We start from the raw sequence: 26,008 nt of genomic DNA, 5'->3' as shown, positions 1-26,008 counted from the left end.
CGCCGAGGGCTTGCTTGTGTAGATAGCGGGTTGTTTTTGTTTTTCAGTGGTTAAGCATTTAAGCCGCCCAGAGTGGCTGCTGCTATTATTATTAATTATTATTATTTATTATTATTATTATTATTATTATTATTATTATTATTATTATTATTATTATTTAAGGTGGCAGCCATGGGCGTAGCCAGGATTTTATGTGTGTGTTGGGGACATAGCTGTCAACGTTTTCCTTTTTTTTAAAGGGAAATTCCCTTATTCCGAATAGGATTCCTCGCAAGAAAAGGGAAAAGTTGACAGCTATTGGGGGGGGGGGCGCCAAAGTTGTTGAGCATCTTTTCAAGGAAATCTTTGGGAAATCGAGGATAAAAATACCCCGTAAATAGGACATTGCGGAGGGCAATTAACGAAATCTTGGGTCTCCTCCAAAAAGGATGCCAAAGTTTTGCGCTCGTTTTGGGCCACGAACACCTTTATATTGGTACTGGCCACCTTTTGCCAATGTCCCTAAACCTCCCCCCCCCCAACCCCACGACTCTCGGAGCCGCCCCAACATCGGAAGGGGGCTTCTGCAGAGCACCACACACACACCGGAGCAACAAAGAGGACTTGATTTATTATTATTATTATTATTATTATTAATTTAATTGCAAAAAATCCATCAGGGAGTAGGGGGTGGTGGTAACATGGAACAAAAGGAAAATGAAATCTACACAGATCCCTTTTCACTTTCCTCTTCTTAAATATCACGCACGATCCACTTCCATTCTTACACCGGGGTGGGGGGTGAGTCTACAAGGACGAGTGGGGTGCGTCTTGGGCGCACCTGAGTCATTTTCTAGCAACGGGAGGGGCAAGAACGCATCTTGCCATCTTAGAAGCAGCTTAGGATGTGGTCGTGGCGGTGGGGAACGTGGAAGCTGGGCGGGGCCTTTTTGCCATTCATAAGTCAGGAAATGAGGATGGAGGGAGCTGGAAGGATCACAGGATGTCTGCCACGGGTGGGACCCCCCCACAAACGATGCACCCACAGGACCGGTTCCCCCAGGGTGCATTTCAAGCCCTGATAAGGGGTGGGGATCACTATTGCAGCCCCCCACGCGGCACTGCCTCCCTCTTGTAGTTACAGATAGGTAGCCGTGTTGGTCTGCCATAGTCAAAACAAAACAAATTCCTTCCAGTAGCACCTTAAAGACCAACTAAGTCAGTTCTTGGTATGAGCTTTCGTGTGCATGCACACTTCTTCAGATACACTGCATGCACACGAAAGCTCATACCAAGAACTGACTTAGTTGGTCTTTAAGGTGCTACTGGAAGGAATTTGTTTTGTTTTCCCTCTTGTAGGACAGAAGTGAACGGTGGGGGGTACTGTCACCCCAGCCAGTAGCGCCAGGGAGCCACCGGCAATGGCTGCGTCTCTGCCTCCATCAGGCGAATACAAAATAAAAGCAGCTCTCCCCCCACCCCCCAAAAACCCAATGACTAAAGGCATTTGAAAGGAGGCGGTTGTGAAATACGGAAGAGCCTAGTAGGTGAAGATGTTGCCCAAAACATAATGCTGGATTTCTTGGCGCGGGGGGGGGGGGGGAGAGGAAGAGAACAGCTCTAAATTTTGTGGGGGGGGGTTGTGGCAACTTAGCAATCATTAAGAAAGCTTATCATTTTTGCAATGCAACGGAAAATTTTGCCAAGTGCTTTCGAGGTGGAGGGGAGGGCGAGGGGGATCATGCCCCCACGTCCATTAAGTCAAAAGCATGTTTTAAGACAGTCGTGTAGTTCAGGAAGGTGGGATTTCAATCAGCTGGTATCATATGAGGTGGGGGTGGAAGTGGTAGATCCTGGACTCCCCACCCCATTCCTTTCTTACTCAGCAGGCAGAGCCAGGAAAAGGGAGCTTTGAAATGTATGGAGCTTTCTTCTCATCCTTTCTGGTCCTAGAAGTAGGGAAGATGAAAAGCGCTGGGGACATCCGGCAAGACAGGTGGCCAGAAGCAAAAGCATAGACTACTGAAAGCAGCCAGTGGCCTCTAGGGATGGCCTTCCCACCTGCCCACCATCTGGGGAGAAGGCTGGCCTGAATTTTGGCCTGGAACACTTCGGGGAAACCTCGAGAAGCCACTTCGTATGATTGCTGGCAATGGAAGGATGGAGTGAACTACATATGTAGTTTTTCATCAGAGGGAGTTTCTGCTCAACTGGCAAGCCACAGAGCTGCCTCCCACTCACTCCAGGGCCTGTCCCGCTTTTTATGCTGTTGAGTCTGCCGTCCCCCACTCCCCCCACCAATGGCACCTTCCAAGGCTAGGGACCAAGGGGGCAGCCTAGTGCTCCTGCTCAGCTACAGTGGTGCCCCGCAAGACGAACGCCTCGCAAGACGGAAAACCCGCTAGACGAAAGGGCTTTCCATTTTGGAGGCGCTTCGCAAAACGAATTTCCCTATGGGCTTGCTTCGCAAGACGAAAATGTCTTGCGAGTTCCTGCGCGGGTTTTTCCCTCCCCCCCCTTTTCCTAAGCCCTAAGCCGCTTATCAGCTGATCCGCTAAAACGCTAATAGTGCTAATCCGCTGTCAATGGGCTTGCTTCGCAAGACGAAAAAACCGCTATACGAAGAGCCTCACGGAACGGATTAATTTCGTCTTGCGAGGCACCACTGTATGTCACTCACGCCACAAAAGAATCTGGGGCCTGTGTGTGGATCCTGCCCCTCTTCCCTCACAATCTGGAAGCGTGCTTTGGTGGGGAGCAGCAGTCACAAGAGCCCCTCCCCCCACCCTACCCACTGGGAGGAGTCAGTGCTTCCTCTAGGAACCAGCAGGGAATCTGAGCAAGTCCATTTCCACTGTAGCGGCTGCAGAAGGCAGGCAGGCAGGCAGGCTGCAACATGAGCCACCGAAACAGGCTAGGTCCGAACTCTAGGTTTGCTTGCTTGCTTGCTTGCTTGCTAACTCCTTGTGCCTGCTGGAGTGGCAGGACTCCAAGGACAAAAGCCCCTCCCATCACACACAAGGCTGGCAATGGGGGCCCTTCCTGTGGCATCTGCAAAATAAGCTGGTACTACTTTAAGTCGTCCCCCCCCCCCCGCAGTTGGCTGCTTTTGCTGTGATGGACCAGCATACCCTGTCAGGCTACTCCTCATAGCCAGGAACATCTCAACCACCCTGCTCCAAGGGACAGCATCCAGAGACTCACATCAATCAGACAGCAACTTTCAGGGGGGCTAGAGCAACAAGAACGGGGGGTGGGGTGGGGGTGGGTTCCAAAAGGATAATGGTCAGGGGAAAGCATCCAAGGTGGGCTCCAAGCATCGCTGCAGTCCCACAGCACGGAGAAGAATGGTGCCCACCCCCATCCCTTGGCAACCCTCTACAACTGCCATGGGGTTGGAAGTATGTTGAGAAAGCCACAATGTGCATTGAAGGGCCTGCTCAGCACCCTCTAGTCTGGAACCACCACCCCTCTCTGGAAAAAGGTGTGTTTTTTGGCACTTTGGGCTCATGCTGGGACCTGGAGGGGTAAGAGCATTCGTTCCAGTTGCTTAGATCTTTTTTTTTATTGGTGGGTGGATGCCCAGATTCACAGCCCGCTTGACAGAGCACGGAGGAGGAAGAGGACGACGACGATGAGGGGGTCTTGAGGGGAGGGGGAGCCACTTCCGCCGCAGCATTATCTCTTTGCTCGGACAAAGTACAAGGCATTGGTTTTGGGATAGTACTTGACGTTCTGCTTCTTGTCCATCAGGCCGCCGAAGATGATGACCTCCCCCCGGCCCTGCACCACGGTGTGCAGGCTGGTCTCGGGGGGCCCTACCACACAGCTGCTGTGGAAGACCTTCCAGGCCACCCGCCCGTGCTCCTGGGCCCCCCGGACGTCCAGCACGTACATCTGCATGGGCTTGCAGTTCACGCTCTGGTACAGGGGCTTGCCCACGTTCAGCGACTGCGGCGGGTGGTGGCCGAGCCGGCGGGCGATGGGGGGCAAGGCGTGGCCGTCCCCCTGGGCAGAGACGGGCCGGGGGATGCTGGGGGCTGCCGCCGCCGCCGCCCCCTCCGTGCTGCTAGCGCTGCCGCTCTGGCTGCCAGGGGACGCCGGTGAGGAGACCAGAGGGGGACTGAGGACGGCCAGAGTAGGGGGTCCCTTGGCCGAGAGGGCTTTCACCGCCTCCAGACTCCGCCGCAGGGCGCCAGGGGAGACAGCGCCCGCCAAGGAGCTAGCCGTGTGGGGCGGGGTATGGAGGCCGTTGGTCTGTTCCGGAGGGTTCCTGAAGGCCAGGCTGACCGTCCTGTTCTCTGCAGCGTCCAGTTGGCAGGCCAGGGAAGTGGCCGAAGGCTTCGGCTCCCAGGTTAAGTCAGCCACTGCCAGCCGCAGGTCCTTCTGGTCAGGGAGGGAGCCCCGCCGGGGGCCCAGGGGCAGGCCGGCCTTGGGATCGTGTCCTTTGATGGCAGAAGGCATGCCGGGAGAAGCGGCCTGCAGGGGGCTGTCCAGAGAGGCCCCCCCTGTGGCCAGGGGGCCAGGCGACAAGCCCCCGCTGCCGTTCAGGATGGGCGAGCTGTCCTCCCTTGCCGGTGAGAGACTCCCTTCCGGGAGCCGGAGGGCGTCTGCCGCTGTGCCCGGGGCCTCAGGGTGCCCCACCGGCCGTTGACGCAGGGAGCCTCATCCGCCGTCCGCACCGGGGACTGGGAGCGATATTCCCGCGCCTCGGGACCCAGGGCCGGCGGGGTGGCGCTGATGGGGGATGGGCGGGAGTTCAAGCTGGGGCTGAGAGGCGCCCGCCCGCTGGGGGCCTGGCTGAAGACCACCACACACTGCCCCACCTGCAAGAGAAGAAAGGCCGGGGGCACAGCGTCACCCTCTCTGCTGCCCAAAGCAAGGGGGCTGAGAAGCGCAACATGGGGCTCCCAGGGGCTGGACGGTGCTGAGCTCCTCCTCTCTGAGCCCCACTCAAAGGGGGAGGGAGGTGTGGGGGTGCAAAAACCCAGGGTGTGGGGGTCAGGTGGGATTGCTATGAGCCATTATGAAAAATGAAGCAAGCCATTGTGTCCACAATGAAAGCATTGCTTTGACTGGGCTTGAGTCATTGACAATGGTTTCTGATCGAATCCCACAAGCCTCTCCACCTCTGCCATTTGCTTTCTCTACACCTGACAAACACATATAAGCATTCTAGGACACAGACCAGTTGCTGGTTGCTGCACCAGACATCCTAAGCATAAAGTTAATAGGTAGCTTTGATGTACCCTTCCTTGGTTTTGTTAATCTTAGGGCCAGAAAATAGTCTTACATGAAGGTGATAAAGATACCTATCTTCCTTGCCATCCTTTCTCTCATGTTTTACTGCTTGTTTATGGCCTCCAGGTTTTGCTGAATGCATTCCTCTAGTCCTGTTTTATTTACTCTCAGATATGTATGCATGCTCAAAGTAGTCTTTGTAGTTAACAGGATTTCTTCTGATCTCACTTTGTCACACGTGGGGTTTTGAAATGCTCAGAGGAAATCTGATTGGTTCTTATGAACACTGTAAAAAGTTCTTTTGTGAATAAAACGACCTGGGCCGGGGGGCCACTAGGGGCGCATTGGAAGATGGCCGACAATACCATCTCTCCGGCTCACACGAGGTAATTAAGAGGCTGATATGGAAGTATGCAGCCTTCCTTGTTACCTGAAGGGAATGGGGAACACTGTCTCGCCTGTGGTTGCCATAAGTCACCCCCGGATTCGAAAGAAAGGGGTGAGGGCACTTGGCGCACAGCCCTTGTGTGGGACGGCTCTCCCTGATGCTGTCTCTGATCGGCCTGGTTGCAGGAGCTCAAAATAAACAATTAGAGAGAAGCAAATGCACATATTTTGAGTGAAGATCGGGAGTTAAGACTGCTAAGTAAAGTGACCTCTGTGAAGTGGAGCGACGGGCTGGATTCAACAACATATTAAGAAAAAGATACATCAAAGGGCTGGTATGTCGGAATGGGACTGAAAGGGGGGGGGACTTTTCTTTTTTATCTTATGTGAGTACCTAACAATCCTCCCCCCAAGAAGAATCGTTGCAATTACTGATAACAAGCAGGATGATTAAGAACTGTGTGGAAATAAATTACTAATCAAAGGCATGGCTTGTGGAATATCTGGAAAGGAATGAAAGGCCTTTGTGACGCAGTTATAAAAAGAGACTTGTAACGACAGGTCTGGCTACAGGATTTATGATTGAGGGGGAGGAGACCATGGCTTATTATATCGGACTGTGAGTTTGACCTGGCAGTACCCCCTGAGAAGATTGAGGAGAGACTAACAGACCTGCGAGAATTAACGGGCAGACTTTAAGAATGTTTTGTATGGAAGTGCGGAAATGGGTCTGTCTGTTTGAATATGGCTCTTGGAGGAATAAAATCCACACAGGACATAACAACGTTTGTTTTCAACTCGCTTGTGGAGACTATCAGAGGTCACAAAGAAAGGAATATATGACAACAAGAAGAAGGAAAATAATAAAGAGAAGATTGAACAGAACTGTGAATACTATCTGGACAGAACTGTGAACATTAAAGCAGCAGCAAAAGAGATGTTTGGATCCCTTTCTGAGCTCGAAGTATGGGTACCCCCAACAAAAATTTTAAACTTTGGCTGTGTAATTTGGAACTAATGTGATTTGATTGGTTTGTTAATAAAAATTATATTTAAAAAAAAACAAAAACAAAAAAACGACCTGGGCCAGTGGGTGGAGAGGCTTATTATATGCACCTCCTCCCAGAGTTTTGCTGGTCAAGCCTCGTGTGTATTTTAGTAATCAGAGTCCAATCCTTCCTTGCTTTGAGAAGGCTACAGGAGGGGAAGAGACTCAACCCTAACAGCACCTCCAGGCGGGGCTGGGAACTGCCCTTGCCTGAAAGCCCGAGAGCCGCTACTGTTGGTACACAATATGGAGCTAGATGTGCCACAAGTGCCTAAGGCACATTTGCCTCTGGGCTTGAGAGCTGAAAGTTCAAATCCCAGCTCAGCCAGCAAACCAACCCACTTGGGAAGTGGGGGTCTTATTATTTCCCTCCCTCCCTCTTTTAAATATTTTAAAGGAAGCCCACGGCACTGAAAGAGCTGTGGGTGAAGAGGCAGCCCTGGCAGCTGTTCCTCGCCCCCCTCAGAACCCCCCCTCGCTCACCCTGCAAGCTGGATGGCACCAGAGCTCTGGGGCGCCCTGCTCTTCATTCTCCACCTTCAGGGGTTGCCAGGTCCAAGGGTCGGAGCTCATGTGTAGCAACCAGGCGTCCTTGAACAACTGGGGGCAAGGAGGCAGGTCAGCATTGTTGGGCAGAAAAGGAAGGAGGGGTCAGTCGGGCACAGGAGGGGGTCCTCTTTCTGGGGTGCAAAGGGGAGCCGGCTGGGGACACCCCCAAGATGAGGAGGGGCTGCCTTTGCTCTTCAAAAGGTAGCCATTGGTGACCTCTTTCGGAATAGCGCTAGACGGGCCCAACATCCCACCCCTTTGATGCTGATCTTGCTCCTGTAGAACCGCCCCCCCTTCCTCTACCCCACCAAAGACAAGCAGCAGGCAGAACGGAGGGCAACTCACTTGCTTTGCCCAAGTGGAGCAGAGAGCCAGAAAGCCGGTCTTGCGTGGCTTCTAGGAAAGGAGCACCCGCAGAATCTGGCTGGGTGCTTCTAAAGGAGCGTCTCCACCCCCATCATTCTGCCCGGACACTGAGGTCCAGCGCCAAGGGCCTTCTGCCAGTTCCCTCACTGCGAGAAGCCAAGTTACAGGGAACCAGGCAGAGGGCCTTCTCGGTAGTGGCATCCGCCCTGTGGAACGCCCTCCCACCAGATGTCAAAGAGAAAAATACCATATTTTTCGTCCTATAGGGCGCACCGGCCCATAGGATGAAAAATACAGTATATTTCGTCCTATAGGGTTCACCGGCCCATAGGACACACCTCGTGTGTTTTTTTTTTTGGGGGGGGGAATGAATAATAATAAAAAAATTATTTCTCCCCCCCAGCCGCGGCTGCCGCCCCAAGCCTTGCGCACACCCGCCCGAAGCACAGGGCGCCCTCCGGAGGGCGCCCCGTGCTTCGGGCTGCTGCCCCAAGCCTCGCGCGCCCGGTGGGACCTCCCGCCGGGCGCGCAAGGCTTGCGGACACCTGCCCGAAGCACGGGGAGCCCTCCGGAGGAACTCCCGCTGGGATTGCAAGGCTTGTGGAGAGCTTCCTGAAGCCTGGAGAGCGAGAGGGGTCAGTGCGCACCGACGCCTCTCGCTCTCCAGGCTTCAGCGAAAGCCTGCATTCGCCTCATAGGACGCACACATTTCCCCTTCATTTTTGGATGGGAAAAAGTGCATCCTATGGGGCGAAAAATACGGTAACTACCAAACTTTTAGAAGACATCTGAAGGCAGCCCTGTTTAGGGAAGCTTTTAATGTTTTATAGGTTATTGTATTTTAGTGTTCTCTTGGAAGCCGCCCAGAGTGGCTGGGGAAACCCAGCCAGATGGGCGGGGTATGTATGTATGTATGTATGTATGTATGTACAGTGGTGCCTCGCAAGACGATAATCCGTTCCGCGAGTCTCTTCGTCTAGCGGTTTTTTCGTCTTGCAAAGCATCCCTATTAGCGGCTTAGCGGCTTAGCGCTATTAGCGGCTTAGAAAAAGGGGGGAGGAGGGAAAAAACTCGCAAGACGTTTTCGTCTTGCAAAGCAAGCCCATAGGGAAATTCGTCTTGCGAAGCGCCTCGAAAAACGGAAAACACTTTCGTCTAGCGGGTTTTTCGTCTTGCGAGGCATTCGTCTTGCGGGGCACCACTGTATGTATGTATAAATAAATAAATATCATCACAGTGGACTGGAGCCTTAAAAGGGAACGAATGGGGGAGTGAAGAGCCCCCACAACACGGCCTACTCACCGCATTTGGGCCCCCGCAGCCTCCGAGGACCAGGATGGTTTTGTCGTCTATGACGATCTGGCAGAGAGAGAGAGAGAGAGAGAGAGAGAGAGAGAAGTGGGTATGTAGTCTTGGGGAGCTCAGAGAGGCCAGAAGCCTACAAACCACCTGCTGCCCTCCATTGAGTCAGGCCCCTGCCTGGCCCACTGAAGCCAAGCTCTGCCTACGTCCACTGACAGCTGCTCACCCAAGACCTTCCCAAGGTCAGGAGCAGCTGTATCCCGATGGCACAGGGCATCAATCCCGGCTGGCAATATCTCCAGAAGAAAGGGGAGGGGTCCTGCCACACTTGGCCCCTGGTGGGCCTCACTGCAAGCAGAGATGCTGAGGGGGGGCGGGTAAGGAGACCCTCACCTGCGACTGGCCTCCTCGCGGATGAGGGGTGGGCCCGGAGATAGTTGGTTTGGACCAGGCCCAGTGCTCCAGGTCCAGTATCCAGACGTCATTACTCCTGCCAGAAAGAGAGAACCTTAGATGGAAGCCTTCTTTTTGGTGGTGGTCTTGCGGGACACTATCGTGTTTTTCATTTGAAGAGGGGAGGGGAGAAGAACAGACTTACATTTGCCGAGATCCAAGGGACCCCCCAAAGACAATCATTTTTGTCCTGGATGACACAGGAGGAGTGGCCAGCCATGGGAGGGGGTCCATGGGTGGTAACCACGCAGTTCCACCTGAAGGGGGGGGGGCAGGAAGAGGAGAAGAAAGAGGGGCCAGATGAAGCTACAAAACAGTGTGCGCACACACACACACTACCTCCCTTGATCTTTAAATTTCTATACTGCTTAAAATCTCCAAGTGGTGTGCAAAAATCAATGACGGGCAACTTGAACAAAACATTACAAAAATATATATGAAAATGTTGCATTAATACAGAGTTGCTGATAAATATACATCAGTATAAATTCATTTCCCTTTGGACACACTCTTCCTTCTTCTCAGCCTCCAGGTTCTCACCCCGGGGTCTCACAAACGCTCAGCTCACCCACAACAGTCTCACCGCAAGAAGAGTTCCTGGAAGCAGCGAGTGCTTTTTGTGGGCAGGCCCAAGGGGTGGTACTTCCTCAGGCTGCTCACAGCTGGGCCCACTTGTCTGTATCTTATCGCAGATCTCTGGATAACCAGCTTTATCACTTTCTCTTGCGAACGTAACATCCCACCCTAGCCTTGGTTTGGCTCGGTTTATCTTTCGTGCGTTCGCCCCACAAAATGTTATTTTGTTAATTGGGGTATATAGATAAAAGTTAATGAAAATTCTTACCGTGCTCACACTCCAATTTCCACAGCAAAAAAATAAAATAAAAAATCAAATGAATGCAGGACGGCTGTTATTGGGCAGTGTACAAAACACTGAATAAAAAAAAAGGAGGGGCGGGAGAGAGGTTTGCTCCATCGTCCGTGTGATGGCCCTTTAGATAGCCAAACATCTGAAGGCCTGCCCCATGGAAGATGGAGGCAGCTTGTTTTCTGCTGCTCCACACCTGAACCAACAGATTCAAGTTCCAAGAAAGCAGATTGTGACTAAACATCAGGAGGAGCTTTCTGAAGGTCTCCATCGGACACTCGTGGGCTCTCCTTCATTGCAGGTATTTAAGCAGGAGGTTGGTTGGGCACCTGCTAGCAATTCTTTAGCTGTGATTCCAGCATCGCAGGACCAGGTGACCTGTGGGACCCCAAATCTACAGTTCTGCGATTCTATACATCTGAAATGAAGGTTTGAGAATGACAGACTGTTGTTCCGAACAGCTCTTACCAATTCTTGGAGGGCGAATAGGTATGGATTTCGTCGAAGAACCTCTCTGGCTGGTGCAGGGGGTAAGGGCTGGGTCGCGTCCAGCCTCCAAACAGCACCAGCAAGTCTTTGTATACCACCAGGGTGGCCCCCGCCTTGGGTGAAGGGTAAGAGCCTGCAGGGAGGAGGGAGAGAAAAGCAGACCTCGCTTAGGAAAGGGCTCCCTGGATACAGACATAGATGAAAAAGCCACAGACAGCCGAGGACCTGACCCACCAGCACCACCCTCCCGCAACTACCCGATTTGCAATGGCCAAAGTTTGCCATTCTGCCTGAAGTTGGGCAAGCAACGGGGGACACAAGCCGCTGTCTGTCTCCAACGTGGAATGGAAAGCCCTGGTTGGAAGGCAAGGAGATCCCATTTTGAAGAAGCCTTTGCATCTGGTCTGCAAATGAGGTTGAGTAAGCGCAGAGGAGTCTTGGGGCTGCCCCTTTCCTGTTGCCTGAGTGCCAATGTCAGCAAGGAAGCTAGGCTCTCTGCCCCCTGGAAACGCCACCTGCCCAATTATTGGCGTTTATCGGGTTAAGGAGACTATCAGAAGAGATCATAAAGAAAAAAGAGAAAATATATGAACAAGATGTGATGTGGAAACAGCAAGATAAGACTGGATAGAATTATGAACTCTGTTTGGACTGATTTGGACATTAACGCAGTAGCAAGAAGATGATCAGAATCCCCCTTTGGATCTTGAAATATGGGTCCCCCCAACAAAATTTAAAATTCGGCTTTGTAATTTGGAATTTATGTGATGTGATTCAATTTGATTTGATTTGATTGGCCGGTTAATAAAAATTATTTTTTAAAAAAGGAAACGCCACCTGCCCCAACCTATCCTACCAGCATCGGGTGATTTCTGTTATCAAATCTGATTTTTACTGTGAGAAGCTGCTGCTATGAAGTGGTACCTAATGATTCTAAGCAGGTTCATGGAATCCTAACCACTGGATTGAGAGTGATTCCTACACTGCAGAGGGTTGGGATAGATGACTTTTGGGGTCCCTTCCACTTCTACAGCTTTATAATTCCTCCCTGTCCCCGAGACAGCCAACACTCAGAGAGGAAAGCGCCTGTGGCTCCAGCCTCTGATTCTTCCCAAGCCAGGAGATGCTCTTTCTTCCTCCAGAGGATTATCCTTTCATGGAGAGAGCAGACAGGGCTGGTGGGTGGGATACTGTAGTCCTACCCAACGGGGTGGGGAGAGACATGCAGGAAAGGTAACTGGGCACCCAGAGACGTCCTTGGGAACTCGGCGCCACCAACACTTCCAAGCCGACCTCGAGAGTCAGAGGCCAGAGTTGCCAGCAGGATCCAAGACCAAAATTGGGGATGGGGCTATTTGCAGCTCACGCCTGCAAGACTGCAAAAATAGGCCCCTAAAGCTAGACCATCCAAAGCCTGGCACATGGCAACCCCCCCCCCCAAGGCTCAACGGATCCCAGAGTTCCCTGGAGAGCCTCCCTGAATTCCAGAGGAAGTGGACAGGGCAGTGCAGCGCTGGGACAAAAATAGCCCTCCCTGGCGGAAACTTCATTGTCAAGTGCCGGGGAGGGGGGAAGAGAATCAGGAATGCAACGAGCTTCTGTGTGTGTGTGAAAGGGCTACGCTTTTACTTCAGAGAAACCAGCATTTCTGCTCCTCTGCCTGCACCCAAAGAAAGACGAAAGAGGAACACAGAGCATGCAGGACAGGGTCACATCCGCCCACAGACCCTCCCTTTCTGCCAGTTCCACACCTGCCCCCTTGAGGACTAGGAACCCGTTTCTTGGTTTGGTTTAAGAAATGAAAAGGAGAAACACCGAACACACAGCCCTTTTGCAGTGCTGCTCTAAGGGGTGGGGTGTTGGGGATGCAAGGGGGCCCTGCGGTCATGACAGACCCCCACCCCCAAAAAGAGAACAGCCTGCATCTCTTGCTCCCATTTGCTGGAAGCAGAGGGACCTGCCGCCTGGCTGCAAATTGAACTCCCTCCTTCCTTTCCATGGAGGGGGGAGCAGTCGAGGGAAGAGTTGGCAGCTCCTTGTACAAGTTAATTAATGCTTTCGTCAGGCAGCTCTTGAAAGGGGAAGCACAAAACCCCTAATTTCCTGCCAGGCTGACAGGCAGGTGTTGGGGGGTTGAGGACGCCCCGCCTGCAACTCCCTAGCAATTTACCGGGGGGGGCTTTCCTTCCCCAACTCAAGCTTTGTCTCTCCTGCCATTGCAAGGGAGGAGACTCACAGCTGGGCTGCATTTCAGCATCCAGACCAGAGTGTGTGTGGGGAGGGGGTGTCGCCTGGATGTCCCCGCCACCTGCTGGAACATCTACACCCCACTAGCACCCATCAGCTCTCCCACTTTTTTTTTGCTTTCGGTAGATGGCATATTGCAACACCCCTCAAAGCGGTTTACGAACAGATAAAACAATAAAATCAACAAAAACTTACCAGCGGTACTTTAAAACATATATAAAGTCAAAATTCAACTTTCTAAGCGCCTGGACAGGCTTGTCTAAATAGTAATGCTTTTAGCAGGCATTGAAAAGAAGACAGTGAAGGCGCCTGCTTGATGTCAACAGGCAGGGAGTTCCAAAGTGCAGATCCTGAATTCTTATACAGTCGTACCTCGGCTCCCGAACGCCTTGGGAGTCAAACGTTCTGCTCCCGAACAGTTGAAAACCGTAAGTTTTCAAACTTTTTTTGGAAGACGAACGTCCGGCATGGCTTCCACTATTGTTTCCAGCGCGCCTGCGCAATTGGGAACCAATCGGAAGCCGCACCTTGGTTTCCAAACATTTCAGAAGTCAAACGGACTTCTGGAACAGATTCTGTTCAACTTCCAAGGTATGTCTGTAATTGTGGAACTGGTGTTATGTGTTTCACCGATCGAAGAGGCTGAGGGGTTGCATGTGGGGCATTTAGAGTTCTGTCTAACCCTGCCCCACAGTCCTGCCTCTCCACCCACCCATGTCCACACCCATGCTTGCCACCTCCCCACCTCCTTGCCCCAAAGGCCCCAGCTGCTGCAGCCAGACCCTTGCCATGGGGCAGGTGCTTCCGAGGGTCAGCAGGACACCTGGGGGTACCCCAGAAGCCAGGCCCCCCCATCAGATTTTGTTCTTTACAAAACACGCTCCCTGGCAGGTGAGAAAAGCAGCTGCCGTGTGAAGCAGGAATTTCTAATAGCAAAGGAAAAGAATTAAGAACCGACTGTATGCAACATTTGCAACAGAAGATCCATGGAGAAGCCAGCGGGAGGGACGGCGGCAAGAAAACCCTATCCTGAGGGGTTTTTTTTGGGGGGGGGGAGAACTTTCGGTCCTTGACCCCCTACATAGCGGAACCCACAAAATGCCTCCCCCAATTTCCTGCAGCAGTTTTTTTTAAAGGTGTTAAAGCAATCACCACTGTTATTAAAAACCAGGTGGTTGTGGGAACTGCCTCTCCTCTGTACCATCCATGCAGCAGAGGATTGTGGGAAGGATCGTCCATTTCCCACACTCCCCCTGGCTGCCATGGGGGCCACCGGCAGAAACACACCTCAGCCGGCTCTCCCAAGCCCTGAAAGGGGAGCTCCCAGTGACGGGGAATGCATGGCCCTGCGCTAGGAGCAGGCAGGTACTCCAGACATCAGTGAGGCAGCCCAAGAGCACCCTTGCCCCATCTTGCTCTCTGTGGAAGGCAGAAGCCACGCAGCCTGTGGCTCTTTCTGGCTCTGTACCTGAGCTGTAGACAGCAACTGCCACCCCAGGCGAATGAGGGCGGAAACCTCCTCTCCTGCCTCCCTGCTCCTCAGGAGCAGAGGTCTAGCAACGTCTACAGGGCCTTGGATGTCATCCTCCCCTCCTCCTTAGCGTTCAAGGAGCTGCATCCCGTGACCAAGAGGCATGGATGAGAAGGAACCCCCTCTGACTCCGCTTCAGCCCAGGTTTCTGGCCAAGAACTCCTCTGGGTGGCCCCAGGATGGCAGCCTCCCCCCAGCCAACCCCAAGCTTGCACCTGCTCTCACCTGAGGCCAGTGGCCGGATCCACTCTTTGCTGTTCAGGTCGAGCCTCCAGAGGTCGTTGAAAGCAGCGTTACAGCTGCTCTGGGTGCAGCCGCCAAAGACATACATGGACTGGTTGGCATCGTAGTAACAGGCGCCTGGAGGGACCAGGAAAGAAGGAACACCAGCCCTGAGTGCCTAGCAAACTCAAACTCCACCCTGAGAGAGAGGGGGAGAGACACAGGAGCCAGGCCCAAGCCCACCCCTGGCCCCCAGAGGACTCCATCTGGCCCAGCAGCCTCTTGCCTTACTGTGGCCTGGAGGAAGCCCACAAGCAGCGCTCAGCCCCCATAAGCTGACTGTCCTTGAGTGGTAGACTGCCTCTGAACATGCAGGCTCCACAGAGGCATCTCTCCTCTGCCCATTTACTGACATGACTGGTGACACCCCTCCCCTCATTGTACGCCTCCTTCCAGCAACTCTTGTGGCCCAGCTGATTGTCAAAGGCATTGCTCTGTTTCCCTTTGGACCACTTCAGTCAGGCTGAGAGCGGGGTCTTGTCATCTGGGCAGCCCAGGACCTCCATGCACACTGCCCAGGCTTGTGTCCGAGGGAGGTCACTTTGGTGCTAAGGCAGCAGTTCGGCGTCACCCCTGGAGGTGCACTCCATTGTCTTGTGAGAAAGACGGTTGTCAAGAAGAAAGCATGGCTGGCCCACAAATGACTACGAGGAGGAGGAAGGTTTGGAGGCCAAGACAGGTCCCTCCAGCCTGATCCTGCTGCTGCGGGGCTCTCTGGGTGTTTTTATGGGCCACCCAGAGGTTAGGTGAAGCGTTTTCCTTTATACAACGTGGGCCCTGGCGATCAGCTGGCTGGCAGCACACTTTCCAGGGAGCAGCTACAACTTTAGCTGCCCCACACCAGATGTCTTGGGGAGAATGGGCCTGTGGGCCAACTGGGGCTCCTGCAAAGGAGGCAAAGGAGCCAGAAGTTCCCCCTTCCCCACGGCTGCTCTGCAAAGGGCTTAACCCCCCCCCCCGCCGGCCCATTTCCCAATCCCCACCTTCCACCTCCCCTGCTCTCTGTTGAAAACAAGGCCACCTCCAGACTTGAAATCTTCCATGCAAGGAAGCTGAGAAAGGGTTCCCAGGGCTGCAGGCCTCTGCCACCCACCCCTATGCCCTGCAGTCCGCTTCCCAGCCAGGGACTCACTGTGTGAGAAGCGCTGGGTTATGGGGGTCCCAGGGTAAGGATAGGTGCGGCTCTCCCACTGGATGTTGCCTTCTTGAACCGCCTTGATGAAGCCGTGGTAGCACTGGTGGGCCACACCTGGAGGACGAAGAGAGAGCAAGGCATCACCGCTGGGAATTTCCCACCCAAGACCCGTAACTGCCCCAAGGCCAAGCTGGCTCCAGCTCTCTGGAGCTCCACATTGGGGCTGCCCTGACCACAGAGGTTAGGCACCTCTTGCGGCTCCCTCGAGATTTCAAGCAGTGCAAGGTGGCTCTGATTCTGCCAACAAAGGGCTGAGCAGGATACTGAGAACCCTGGCCAAACACCTTCTGCGCAGCCTGCTTCTGCTGCTTCTCCAGGCGAGTCTCTTTGGGAGTAGAAACTCAGGAGAGGCCTGTGAACTACGGGGAAGCCTGGCTTGCCATCAGGGGAGACTCCAGCTGTCCTCCCCCGCCAAACGCAAGTACCTTTGATAAGGCGGTACCACTGTTTGCAAACCAGGGCTGCCATCTTGTGCTCCTGGTAGGGCGAGAGGAAGGACAATATGTACTCCAGCACTTCTTCCGGCAGCTCCTGCATGGACCGGCGGAGCCTGGTGCCCCCTCCCTCGCCCTCTTCCTCCGGCCTGGCGCTGGGCTCCCCCTCATCCTGCTCCATGGTGGCCCCATCGGCCGCAGCTTCCTCGGGATCCACGGCCATGAAGCTGTCCTCGTCGCTGTCTGAGGAGTTGGCCATGGCACCATTCCACGTGGCAGCTTCAAAACAAGAGAGGGGGCGGGGGGAGAAATGCCACACATGTTATTCAGACCCCATGGCTGTCAGTCTGGCCCAGCCAGAGGTCCCCAGTTCCCTGGCACGCCCACAAGCAGACAGTGGAGGCGGCCGCCATCTCCCTCGCTTGCTTCCCAACCTGCCTGCTGCTCTCATGATCTGGCTTCCCCAAGAGAGATGTGTGAGAAGGGAAGAGGGGCAGGCCCTACCCCACCTCAGATGATAGGCAGTTCTGCCCTTTCCTCGGCACATCTGCCACCCATACAACCCACATACACGCCAGCCACGCTGGTCCATTCGGCCTTACAATGGTCTCCCAACCAGCCCACAAAGCTCACCCTTTCCATGCTTCCAAACATTCAGTATCAGTGGCTTGCATGCCTCAGGGAGCTTCCATCAGCCTCACGCTTGAGAGCCTCACCCCCCCCCCGAAGCAGGACTCAAAGGAGGGTGCTATGCCTACACCCCCCCCACAACTGAGAAAAGGGGAGACTGTTGAGAGGAGAGAGCCTGCCTATCACTGCGACTTAGTGGATTAAAGTTACAGATAGGTAGCCGTGTTGGTCTGCCATAGTTAAAATAAAAAAATTCCTTCCAGTAGCACCTTAAAGACCAACTAAGTTAGTTCTTGGTATGAGCTTTCGTGTGCATGCAGTGTATCTGAAGAAGTGTGCATGCACACGAAAGCTCATACCAAGAACTAACTTAGTTGGTCTTTAAGGTGCTACTGGAAGGAATTTTTTTATTAGTGGATTAAAGAAAGACATTGCCCTTCTCCAGGGCCAGAGAGAGAGAAGGAGAAGTAGGAGGAGGAGGAGAAGAAGGGCTCCTTCAGCTGTAACTTTAAAAACTGGTGGCTAAGTTTGTTTTTCTTCCTCCTTCTTCCCCACCCAATTTTCCTTCTGTGTCATGTCTTTCAGACTGTCAGCCTGAGGGCAGGAACTGCCTTGTTTTACTTATTGTTCTATAAACCACTCTGGGAACCCTTCTGGCTAAACTGTGCGGTAGAAATGCTTTAATAGTGATAATAATCCATAAAAACGGAAAATAGTTTTTGCTCCAGCTACCAACCCTGTGGCTTCACAGGCTAAGACCCCTCTTGAGGATTTGCTAGAGAGTTCAACATCTTTGCATTCCTCCCCACTTAAATAAAACGTATGTCTCTTCTGAATGCTCCTTGCTAAGAAGGATGTCATGAAGCAAAACCCTCCCTGAGGGGTCCTGGCTATGTCCTTGGTCTCCATCCATACCCTTAAGCCCAGGGAGCAAGACCCCTCCCTCAAAAAAGAATTGGGTGGGGTCTCCCCCCCCCCCAAGCACACACCCGTAGCTCTGAAGGAATGCATTAATGGAAGATGCACAGGTTTGAGATGAAAGGACAATGGGTTTGGCAGTTCCAAGGATTCACATTTGATGTTAAGACTTCTCTTTGGTATTTTTCAAAATAATTTGAAGCCAAGCCAAGCCTGGAGGCAACAGTGGGTCAGTGCTGGGGGCCTGTTGCCAAATGCCCCCCCTCTTAACAGGAGGGGGCAGAGGACAGCCATCTTTGAACCAGCTGCTGGAGGGTGAACCTGCAGCCATAAGGACTAACAACTTGGGTTTTTAAAGCATAAATTCTTAGGGTTCTGAATTGCGAGCCTCATACCAGCTGCACGCACAGTCTTAACGCGCAGCCTGTGTGCGAGAGAGTGAAAACCCTTCCTGCAAACTTTGCAAATTATTTTCCTGCAGAGCACTTTATTCCGTCAGGTAAGAAATAGTTCCCTTCACTGCTGGCCGGTTATGCTTTCTGCCACAGCCTCAGGGAAGCGTCCTGAAGGTGGTGGACTCTCCTTCATTGGAGATTTTTAAGCAGAGATTGGATAGCCACCTTTCTGGGATGCTTTAGTTGCAATTTCTGCGTTGCAGAGGGTTGGACAATATGACCCTTGGGTTCATTTCCAACTCTGCAATTCTACGATTAACAGGTTTTTCTCTAGGCGGGGCTGGCAGGCATTCAAAATGCAAACCTTCCCAGCCTCCAGCCATTCCCACCAGGAGCCTTTCCCAGCCTGGGGTGTGTTTGTGCATCTCTCCCAGGCGCCCCAGCCAATGCAGCCCAACAGCCTGCAGCCCAAGTTCCCTGAACTTCATGGGAGGAGAAAGAGGGGAAACCCAACCCTCTTAATTGCCGGTTGTTGCCTCGGAATCTGTCTGACGTTGTAATTGCCGGGACAGAGACAGCTTTGCAAAGGTTTCGGTCCACGCCCCCCCCCCCACCTACCCCCATTTTGCTCAAAGTCAGCCCAAACCAGGAATGGCTGGCAGAAAGGAAAGTCCAACGCTGGCTTCTGCTCTGGCCCCCGGAAGGCAGAAGCCGGCCCTTGCGGAGGGAGAGATGATCTACAACCTCAAGGGAGGGGGTGCTGTGTGCCCTCCTGCAGGGAAAAGTCACCAAGGTCTGCGGAGCCCCGCCAGGGGGGCTCTTCTCAGGTCTTAAAGCAGGAGAGAAAAAAACCCCAATCCAGCCAGAGCTTCTGCCCCCTGCTGCTTTTAGGGCAAGTTCTCTGGCTCCCTGCAGGGTCTTCCCACATGCAAGTCCAGCTTTGCTTTCATCCTTTCCCTACCAGAGAAGCTTCATTCCCAGGACTGGCTATAGGTTTCTCACCGCAAAACTAAAGGCTGTACACCTAGCCAGCAAGTCACCTGCTTTACCATTGAACAACAAGGGAGAAAACTGCTCCTCTGCTCAAATCCAGATGGGTAACCGTAAAGCAGCCATCAATATGGGGTCGGGGTGGTGGGGAGCAGGACCCTTCAAATGTCTGCTGAGTCATCAAAGCGGCCTCTTGGGCAGGCAAGTCAAATCCTCCCTAGAGGGTTGCTGCAATGGTGCAAGGTAAGTGAGAGCCCTGTGGTCCATGGAGGGCAGGAGACCCAGGGGAGAGGGAACATATTATTATTATTATTATTAATAATAATAATAATAATAATAATAATAATAATAATAACAATAATGATATGCCACCCATCTTGCCCCAGGGACTCTGGGCAGCTCCCAACAAAAAATAGTAAAAACACAATACAACATCTGAAGAATGGGGGGCACAGATCTAGAGACCACTCCCACACTGCAAAAACGGGCTGTTCGCTCAGCTGGCAGCCCCATTGCAGAGGTTTTTAGTGGTGCAACAGAGATGCTGAGAAGCCAACTGACCAAGTGGATCGTCAGAGGCCATCAGTGCCTCCCGCGGAAAGGAGAATGCGCCCCCCCGCCCCAATAATGGCTTCTGCATCCTTCTCACATCTAAAGAGGCAGAAAATCCAAGCGAGAGACAAAGTTGCCTCTTCCCTTCCAGGAGTTTCAATTAACACACAAGCACACAGGATCACAATTTTCTGCTGTATAGCCCAAGGGCCACATCCCCGTTCTGGGGGGTGGGCAAGGCCAGAGGCAGAAGTGGGCGGAGCAACAAATGTAGGTTTTGCCTCTGTAGAGTAGGCTGCTTTCTACAAATGGCCCTGGGAAGTCAGGTGCCATCACAGTTTAATACCATATCCCATCCAGGCAAAAGCACTCAAGGGGAAGGGGCAAAGTGAGGCCAGTGAGGATTGGGACCTGGAAGAGTCCCAAGGGTCAGACAGACAGGCCTGCAGGGCCACATCTCTCCCCCCTCCCGACCCTCCTGTTCAGCTGTCATTGGCTGATCAATTCCCTCCTTCCTGTACCGACATCCTGGAAAAGAAAGTGAGCGGGAGGCCTTCTGTTTCCATTCAGGGCCCAAATGTCAAGACAAGTTGGCCTTTCAGGATGGAACTATTATGGGCTGCCTCTTCACAGTGAGAGCCACAGGCAACTGAAGCTGGCAAAAGCTTCCTATATATTTATATCTCTGCATCTGCATTGTGCTTCATCATACTTGCTGCCTCAAATTTCAAAACCGACGGAGGGGCAATAATTCTAAATAAAACACTCTATCAATCTCCAAATCCGATAAATGGGAACTGCAAGGAATGACGTGCTGCCTGTCCTCACAAGACAATGGGGAAAGTGTCTGTCCCCCTCCCCTGTGGTAGGAACCCCTCCCCCAAACTGTCTTCAGGGCCCTTATGCCAAGCAGATCAGGGTCTCTCCAGGTGAACTCTGGGGTTCCTCAATGAGGATGCAGCATCCTGTTCAAACTTTGGAGCCTAGGAAGCTGCCTTCACCTAGTTTGAGTACTGCCTGCACTGACTGGCAGTGAGAACTCCCCAGAGTTTCGGGCAGGAGTCTCTCCCTGTCCTACGCAGAGGTGCTGAGGGTTGAACCTGGAACCTTCTGCATGCAAAACAAGCGTCCTTCCCCTCAATTTCTTTGGCAGGTGCCTTCCTCTCCTCCCTGCTCACATGGGCATCAAGGGTTATTACAATCAAGTAGTATATAACTATTGCAACATGAAAATAAAACGTGCTAGTTCTGGATTTGAATTTTAGCCACTTAGCACCCAAAATGAGGCTTATGCCCTTGGATCATGACTCTACGGAACCTGAGCTGCCCTGAAGTTCCTGTAGTACTCTTTGGCTACAAGGATTGGCAGTGGCTGATAGGAGCTGAAATCCAAGACCAACCCTCAGAGGGCCATGGAAAGCCAGCAGAGGAACACCAGCCCTGTTTGCTCCAAAAGTGAGGCTGGGAGAGGGTGTGCTCCACCCCACAGAGATCAAAGTCCCTCCGCAAAGCGCCACAGTTGACATTTGCACCCAGGATGCATGGAAAGAGCTTTGCACCAGCTGGCAAGAAGTGGGAGATACAGTTCTCTTACGCCGAGCAGCAGAGGTAGCTTGGCCATGGAGCGTCCCTGACCCTTGCAGCCTCTGGTTGAAGTAATTTCTGCCCAAGCAGAGCAACACTTCAGAGCCTCCTTTCAGAGTTTACACTCCAGTCCTGCCCATGTTGACTTGGGCATTAAATGCCATTTAGGATGCCAGCCCCAAGAGTACCAGCCACCTTGGCCCTTTCCCCCAGGAGGCTGTTTGTGGGCCGGCAAACAGGAAGGGGCAACAGAGTAAGTGTGGCCTCATGACCTGCTTTTGTGACTTCTCTGGGCCAGTGTGAGAGACAGGATGCTGGACTGGTTAAAGAGGCTTCCAAGGGCTCAGTTAAGTTCAGGGAGTGGAGACACCTCCATTTGTTCACAGTGGGTGTGTTAGGATTGGTGCTGAATTCAGAAGTTGCTCAAGAACTTTCCTCAGTATCTCCCACTTAGAACAAGAAACTTCCATTTCTTGGGTCAAGTGTTTTGCTTTTTTAAACCAACCCCTCCTTTGGCTAAGAATCTAGAATATTCTCTGATACCACTTAACACAAAATACCACTTAAGACAAATGAACAACGGCCCACTGTGCCAAGCCCTGCTCTGGAGGTACCACTCTCAAAACCGCCACCACGCAGAAAGAGTTGGCAAGAGTGCCCATGGGTAACAGCGGTGAGAAACCTCAATATAGCTGCTGGGAAGGCATTCCCCCCCCCACACAAAATAACAACCCACATGCCCCCCTCACAGCAGGGCCATTTCTGCCACATCAGATCAGCAGAAGCAAAGCCAAGAAAGTGAAAGCAGAATTTGTCTTCTTCACATGACAAATTCTGGCAGCAGCAGGCGCTGAGGAAGAAGAGCCAGTGCCTGTGTCATCCTGCTGGGCAAAGAGGCTCTGGGGGCCTCAGCTGAGCAGGGAAACACTGAGCCCACCTGGGCAAAAAAGGAGGGGTGGGCCCTCTGGGCTGGAGAGGAGAGGCGCAGCTCAGCACAGCCGCCATTGCAGGCAGAGGAGGCACCCCCTGGTTCCCTCTCCCCTGCTGGGCAGGCAGCTCAGCTTCCTTAAAGAGAGCGACCCAGCCAAGGAGACCCTTGCCTTGGCCTGGCCCCAGACCCACGGCGGGGTCCCTATGCCGGCTGCCATTTCAGGCGAGGCCAGCCTCTCTTTCCCATGACGGAGCAAAGGAGCGGGAGGGCCAGGCGGCCCCTGTCCTCAGCCCTGCACGGGCCAGGAGGAACTTCCTCCAAGCCTCAGTCACAGCCTCCGGCTTTTGGCATCGCCCTCCAGCAGCCTTCGCTGCGTGGAAACCTCTCAACACTGCCCCTCGCTTGATAACTGCACCCCCTTTTCAGGTCCTTGCTTGATAACTGCACCCCCTTTTCAGGTCCTCGCTTGATAACTGCACCCCCTTTCCAGGTCCTCGCTTGATAACTGCACCCCCTTTTCAGGTCCTCGCTTGATAACTGCACCCCCTTTTCAGGTCCTCGCTTGATAACTGCACCCCCTTTCCAGGTCCTCGCTTGATAACTGCACCCCCTTTCCAGGTCCTCGCTTGATAACTGCACCCCCTTTTCAGGTCCTCGCTTGATAACTGCACCCCCTTTTCAGGTCCTCGCTTGATAACTGCACCCCCTTTTCAGGTCCTCGCTTGATAACTGCACCCCCTTTTCAGGTCCTCGCTTGATAACTGCACCCCCTTTTCAGGTCCTCGCTTGATAACTGCACCCCCTTTTCAGGTCCTCGCTTGATAACTGCACCCCCTTTCCAGGTCCTCGCTTGATAACTGCACCCCCTTTTCAGGTCCTCGCTTGATAACTGCACCCCCTTTTCAGGTCCTCGCTTGATAAATGCACCCCCTTTTCAGGCATCGCTGGAAATGGAGCTAATGAGGCTCCCCCCTTTCCCCCAAAGCCCCCTCCCCAGGTACGTCTGTCCAGGCACTCCTCTGACGCTGGGGGGGGGGCGGAGATATCCAGGGGAGCCATTCCCTTCAGGAACCCCTTCGGGCCAACCCCACCCTCCTCCCCACTTGCCCAGGCAAAGCCCCCTCCCTCTGGAGAAAACAGGCAGCGCGCGTGGATGGGGGGGGGCTCCTCATCTCCCCTCGCAGGTGCCACGGTTGTCTATTGCGGGGAGGGGTCTGCCTACCTGCTTCCCCCTCCACATAGAAGAGGGCGGGGGGGTCGCCCTAGAGGTGCTCCTTCAGCCCTTCTCCCCCCCCCACCCCGCCGCCTCCTCGTAGGTGGGGCGCCCCTCCCTCCCGGTGCTCAGGTGCGCGTGCGGGGGGAGGGTGTGGCAGGGGGAGTCGCGGGAGCCCCTTCCTCACCTGGCTGCCGCTTCCTCCTCCTCCTCCTCCTCGCCGCCGCCGCCGCCGCCTCAGAGTCTTTCCTGCCGCCTGGGCGGGCGCCCAGAGGAGCCCAAGCCACCTTCGCGCGGAGCCGGAGCCTGAGCCCTCCCAGCCACCGTCGCGGCCGCCATCTTGCCGCCGCCGCCGCCGCCGTCCCGGCCGGGGAAGGAGGAAAGGGGGAGGGAAGGGATGGGGCCGAGGGAGAGGTGGCGAAGAGGGACGAGCGTCGCTAACGCGCAGGCGCGCGCGGGCAGGACCGCCGGACACGTGACCCGCGGCGGAACGGCAGGGAGAAAGTCCTGTTGAAGAGCGAGTGTCACGTGCCCCTACCACGTAAAGGGCGCTACGCGGCCGCCATGTTGGGAAGGGCAAAGGCGGCGCCGGTGGGGGGGATGGAATGGGGCGAAGGGGAGGGGCCTAATGGGACCCTTGTCGGCAGGCGCGCGCCATCTTGGGAGGGATTGTGACGCCATGTGGGGCGACGGGGAGGGGTCTCAGTGGGGCGGAGTCAGCCGAGAAACCTGTAGCCAACCAGACGCCGCTAGCGGGCTGCGGGAGCCTCCCTCAGACACCGGCGGGGTAGACTGCTCTTGCGCATGGAAGGTCCGCCGGAAGGAGGAGGCTGCGCTCAGGCGCCGTCTTCGGTCTTCCCACTAGGACCACGCGAAGCTGCCTGGTTGCTGAGCCGGGCAACTGTCCCACCTAGTTCAGGGCTGCCTACACTGAATGGCAGCGACTCTCCTCGGCTTCATGCTGGGATCTCTCCCAGGCAGCTGGGGACTGAACCAGGGATCTTGTGACGCTTTGCTCTAGGGCAGACATAGGCAAACTCGGCCCTCCAGATGTTTTGGGACTACAATTCCCATCATCCCTGACCACCGGTCCTGTTAGCTAGGGATCATGAGAGCTGTACAGTGGTACCTCGGGTTAAGTACTTAATTTGTTCCAGAGGTCTGTTCTTAACCTGAAACTGTTCTTAACCTGAGGTACCACTTTAGCTAATAGGGCCTCCCGCTGCCACCATGCTGCTGTTGCACAATTTCTGTTGTCATCCTAAAGCAAAGTTCTTAACCCGAGGTACTATTTCTGGTTTAGTGGAGTCTGTAACCTGAAGCGTATGTAACCTGAAGCATATGTAACCCGAGGTACCACTTTTTTAACATATTTTTTATTGATTTTTTCTGTATTTCATCTTAATTCCATACACATATTCACAACTTATATTATTTGCTCAAAATGAGCTTTGACTTCCTTCCGTCTCTCTTTCTGACATCCCTATGACATTTAACATATCTATCGCATTCTCATGATCACTTCTTTATCATATATTAGCCTTAAGAAATCATATTTATGTTTATAAATCAGCATCATAACTCATTACAGAACATATCACGTTAATGCTACAAACATTTTCATATAAGTACAATTTTCTTTCAAATAATAAATAAATTTGCTTCAGTCCTTTGGTATTTTTCTTCAGGTCAATTCCTAATTCTCCCCGTCAGCTTCGCCAACTCCACAAATTCTACCATCTTAATTCTCCAATCTTCCAATGTAGGGAGTTCTTGCTGTTTCCAGCTTTGAGCCAGGAGAATTCTCGCTGCCGTTGTGGCATACATAAGTAAATTTACATCTTTTTAATGAATTTCTTCATTAATTATCCCTAATAAGAATGGCCCGAGGTACCACTGTAGTCCCAAAAGATCTGGAGGGCTGAGTTTGCCTATGCCTGCTCTAGGAGTCCCTGGTTGGCCACTGTCTGGGGAGTAGGAGACTGGACTTCATCCAGCTGCTGGAATGCTCCTGTGTTCTTGGAAATTGCATAAAAGCCTCAGGGGTTGTCCTTCCACCCTCGTGATACTAGTCCCCGCAAGGAAGCCGAATGTCGCTCAGGACAGCCAAAGAAAGGGAAGAATTTCTTCACCCGGGGCCCAGTTAAACCAGGGAACTCACTCCCGCAAGAGGCAATGGGGGTCACCAACCCAAATGGTTTTAAGAGAGGATTAGATAAATTCATAGCAGGTGGTGTGTCGGAGGCAGTATTGCTTCTGAATACGAGTCCTGTCCATTGTGCAGAAATACTGCTGAGCTAGGTGGGCCTCCTTTGATCTGATCAAGTTGCAGGGATCTCCTTATGCTCTTAGAAAGAAGAGTCCTGGGTTAGGCAGGAGATCCCTCCAACCCACTATCCTGTCGCCAAACAAGTGCTTCCAGAG

At 53.3% G+C, this 26,008-nt stretch overlaps 1 protein-coding gene across 1 annotated transcript; it reads right to left on the bottom strand.

Annotated features, from left to right (window-relative positions):
- Positions 1 to 3,519: 3,519 nt before the first annotated feature.
- FBXO42 (F-box protein 42) lies at positions 3,520 to 24,008 on the bottom strand. Its single transcript, XM_081871028.1, is given in 12 exon segments — positions 3,520 to 4,574; positions 4,577 to 4,805; positions 7,139 to 7,255; positions 8,873 to 8,929; positions 9,266 to 9,362; positions 9,471 to 9,511; positions 9,513 to 9,582; positions 10,662 to 10,815; positions 14,686 to 14,820; positions 15,875 to 15,991; positions 16,363 to 16,650; positions 23,772 to 24,008. Coding segments are annotated over 11 exon segments (2,202 nt in total). The 5' UTR covers positions 16,631 to 16,650; positions 23,772 to 24,008; the 3' UTR covers positions 3,520 to 3,657.
- Positions 24,009 to 26,008: the final 2,000 nt, after the last annotated feature.

Source organism: Podarcis erhardii (assembly GCF_964252035.2).
Source record: "Podarcis erhardii genome assembly, chromosome: 7".
NCBI classification, from domain to species: domain Eukaryota; kingdom Metazoa; phylum Chordata; class Lepidosauria; order Squamata; family Lacertidae; genus Podarcis; species Podarcis erhardii.
Note: the sequence above shows the minus strand (reverse complement) of the source record. Positions and strands in the feature narration are given on the sequence as shown.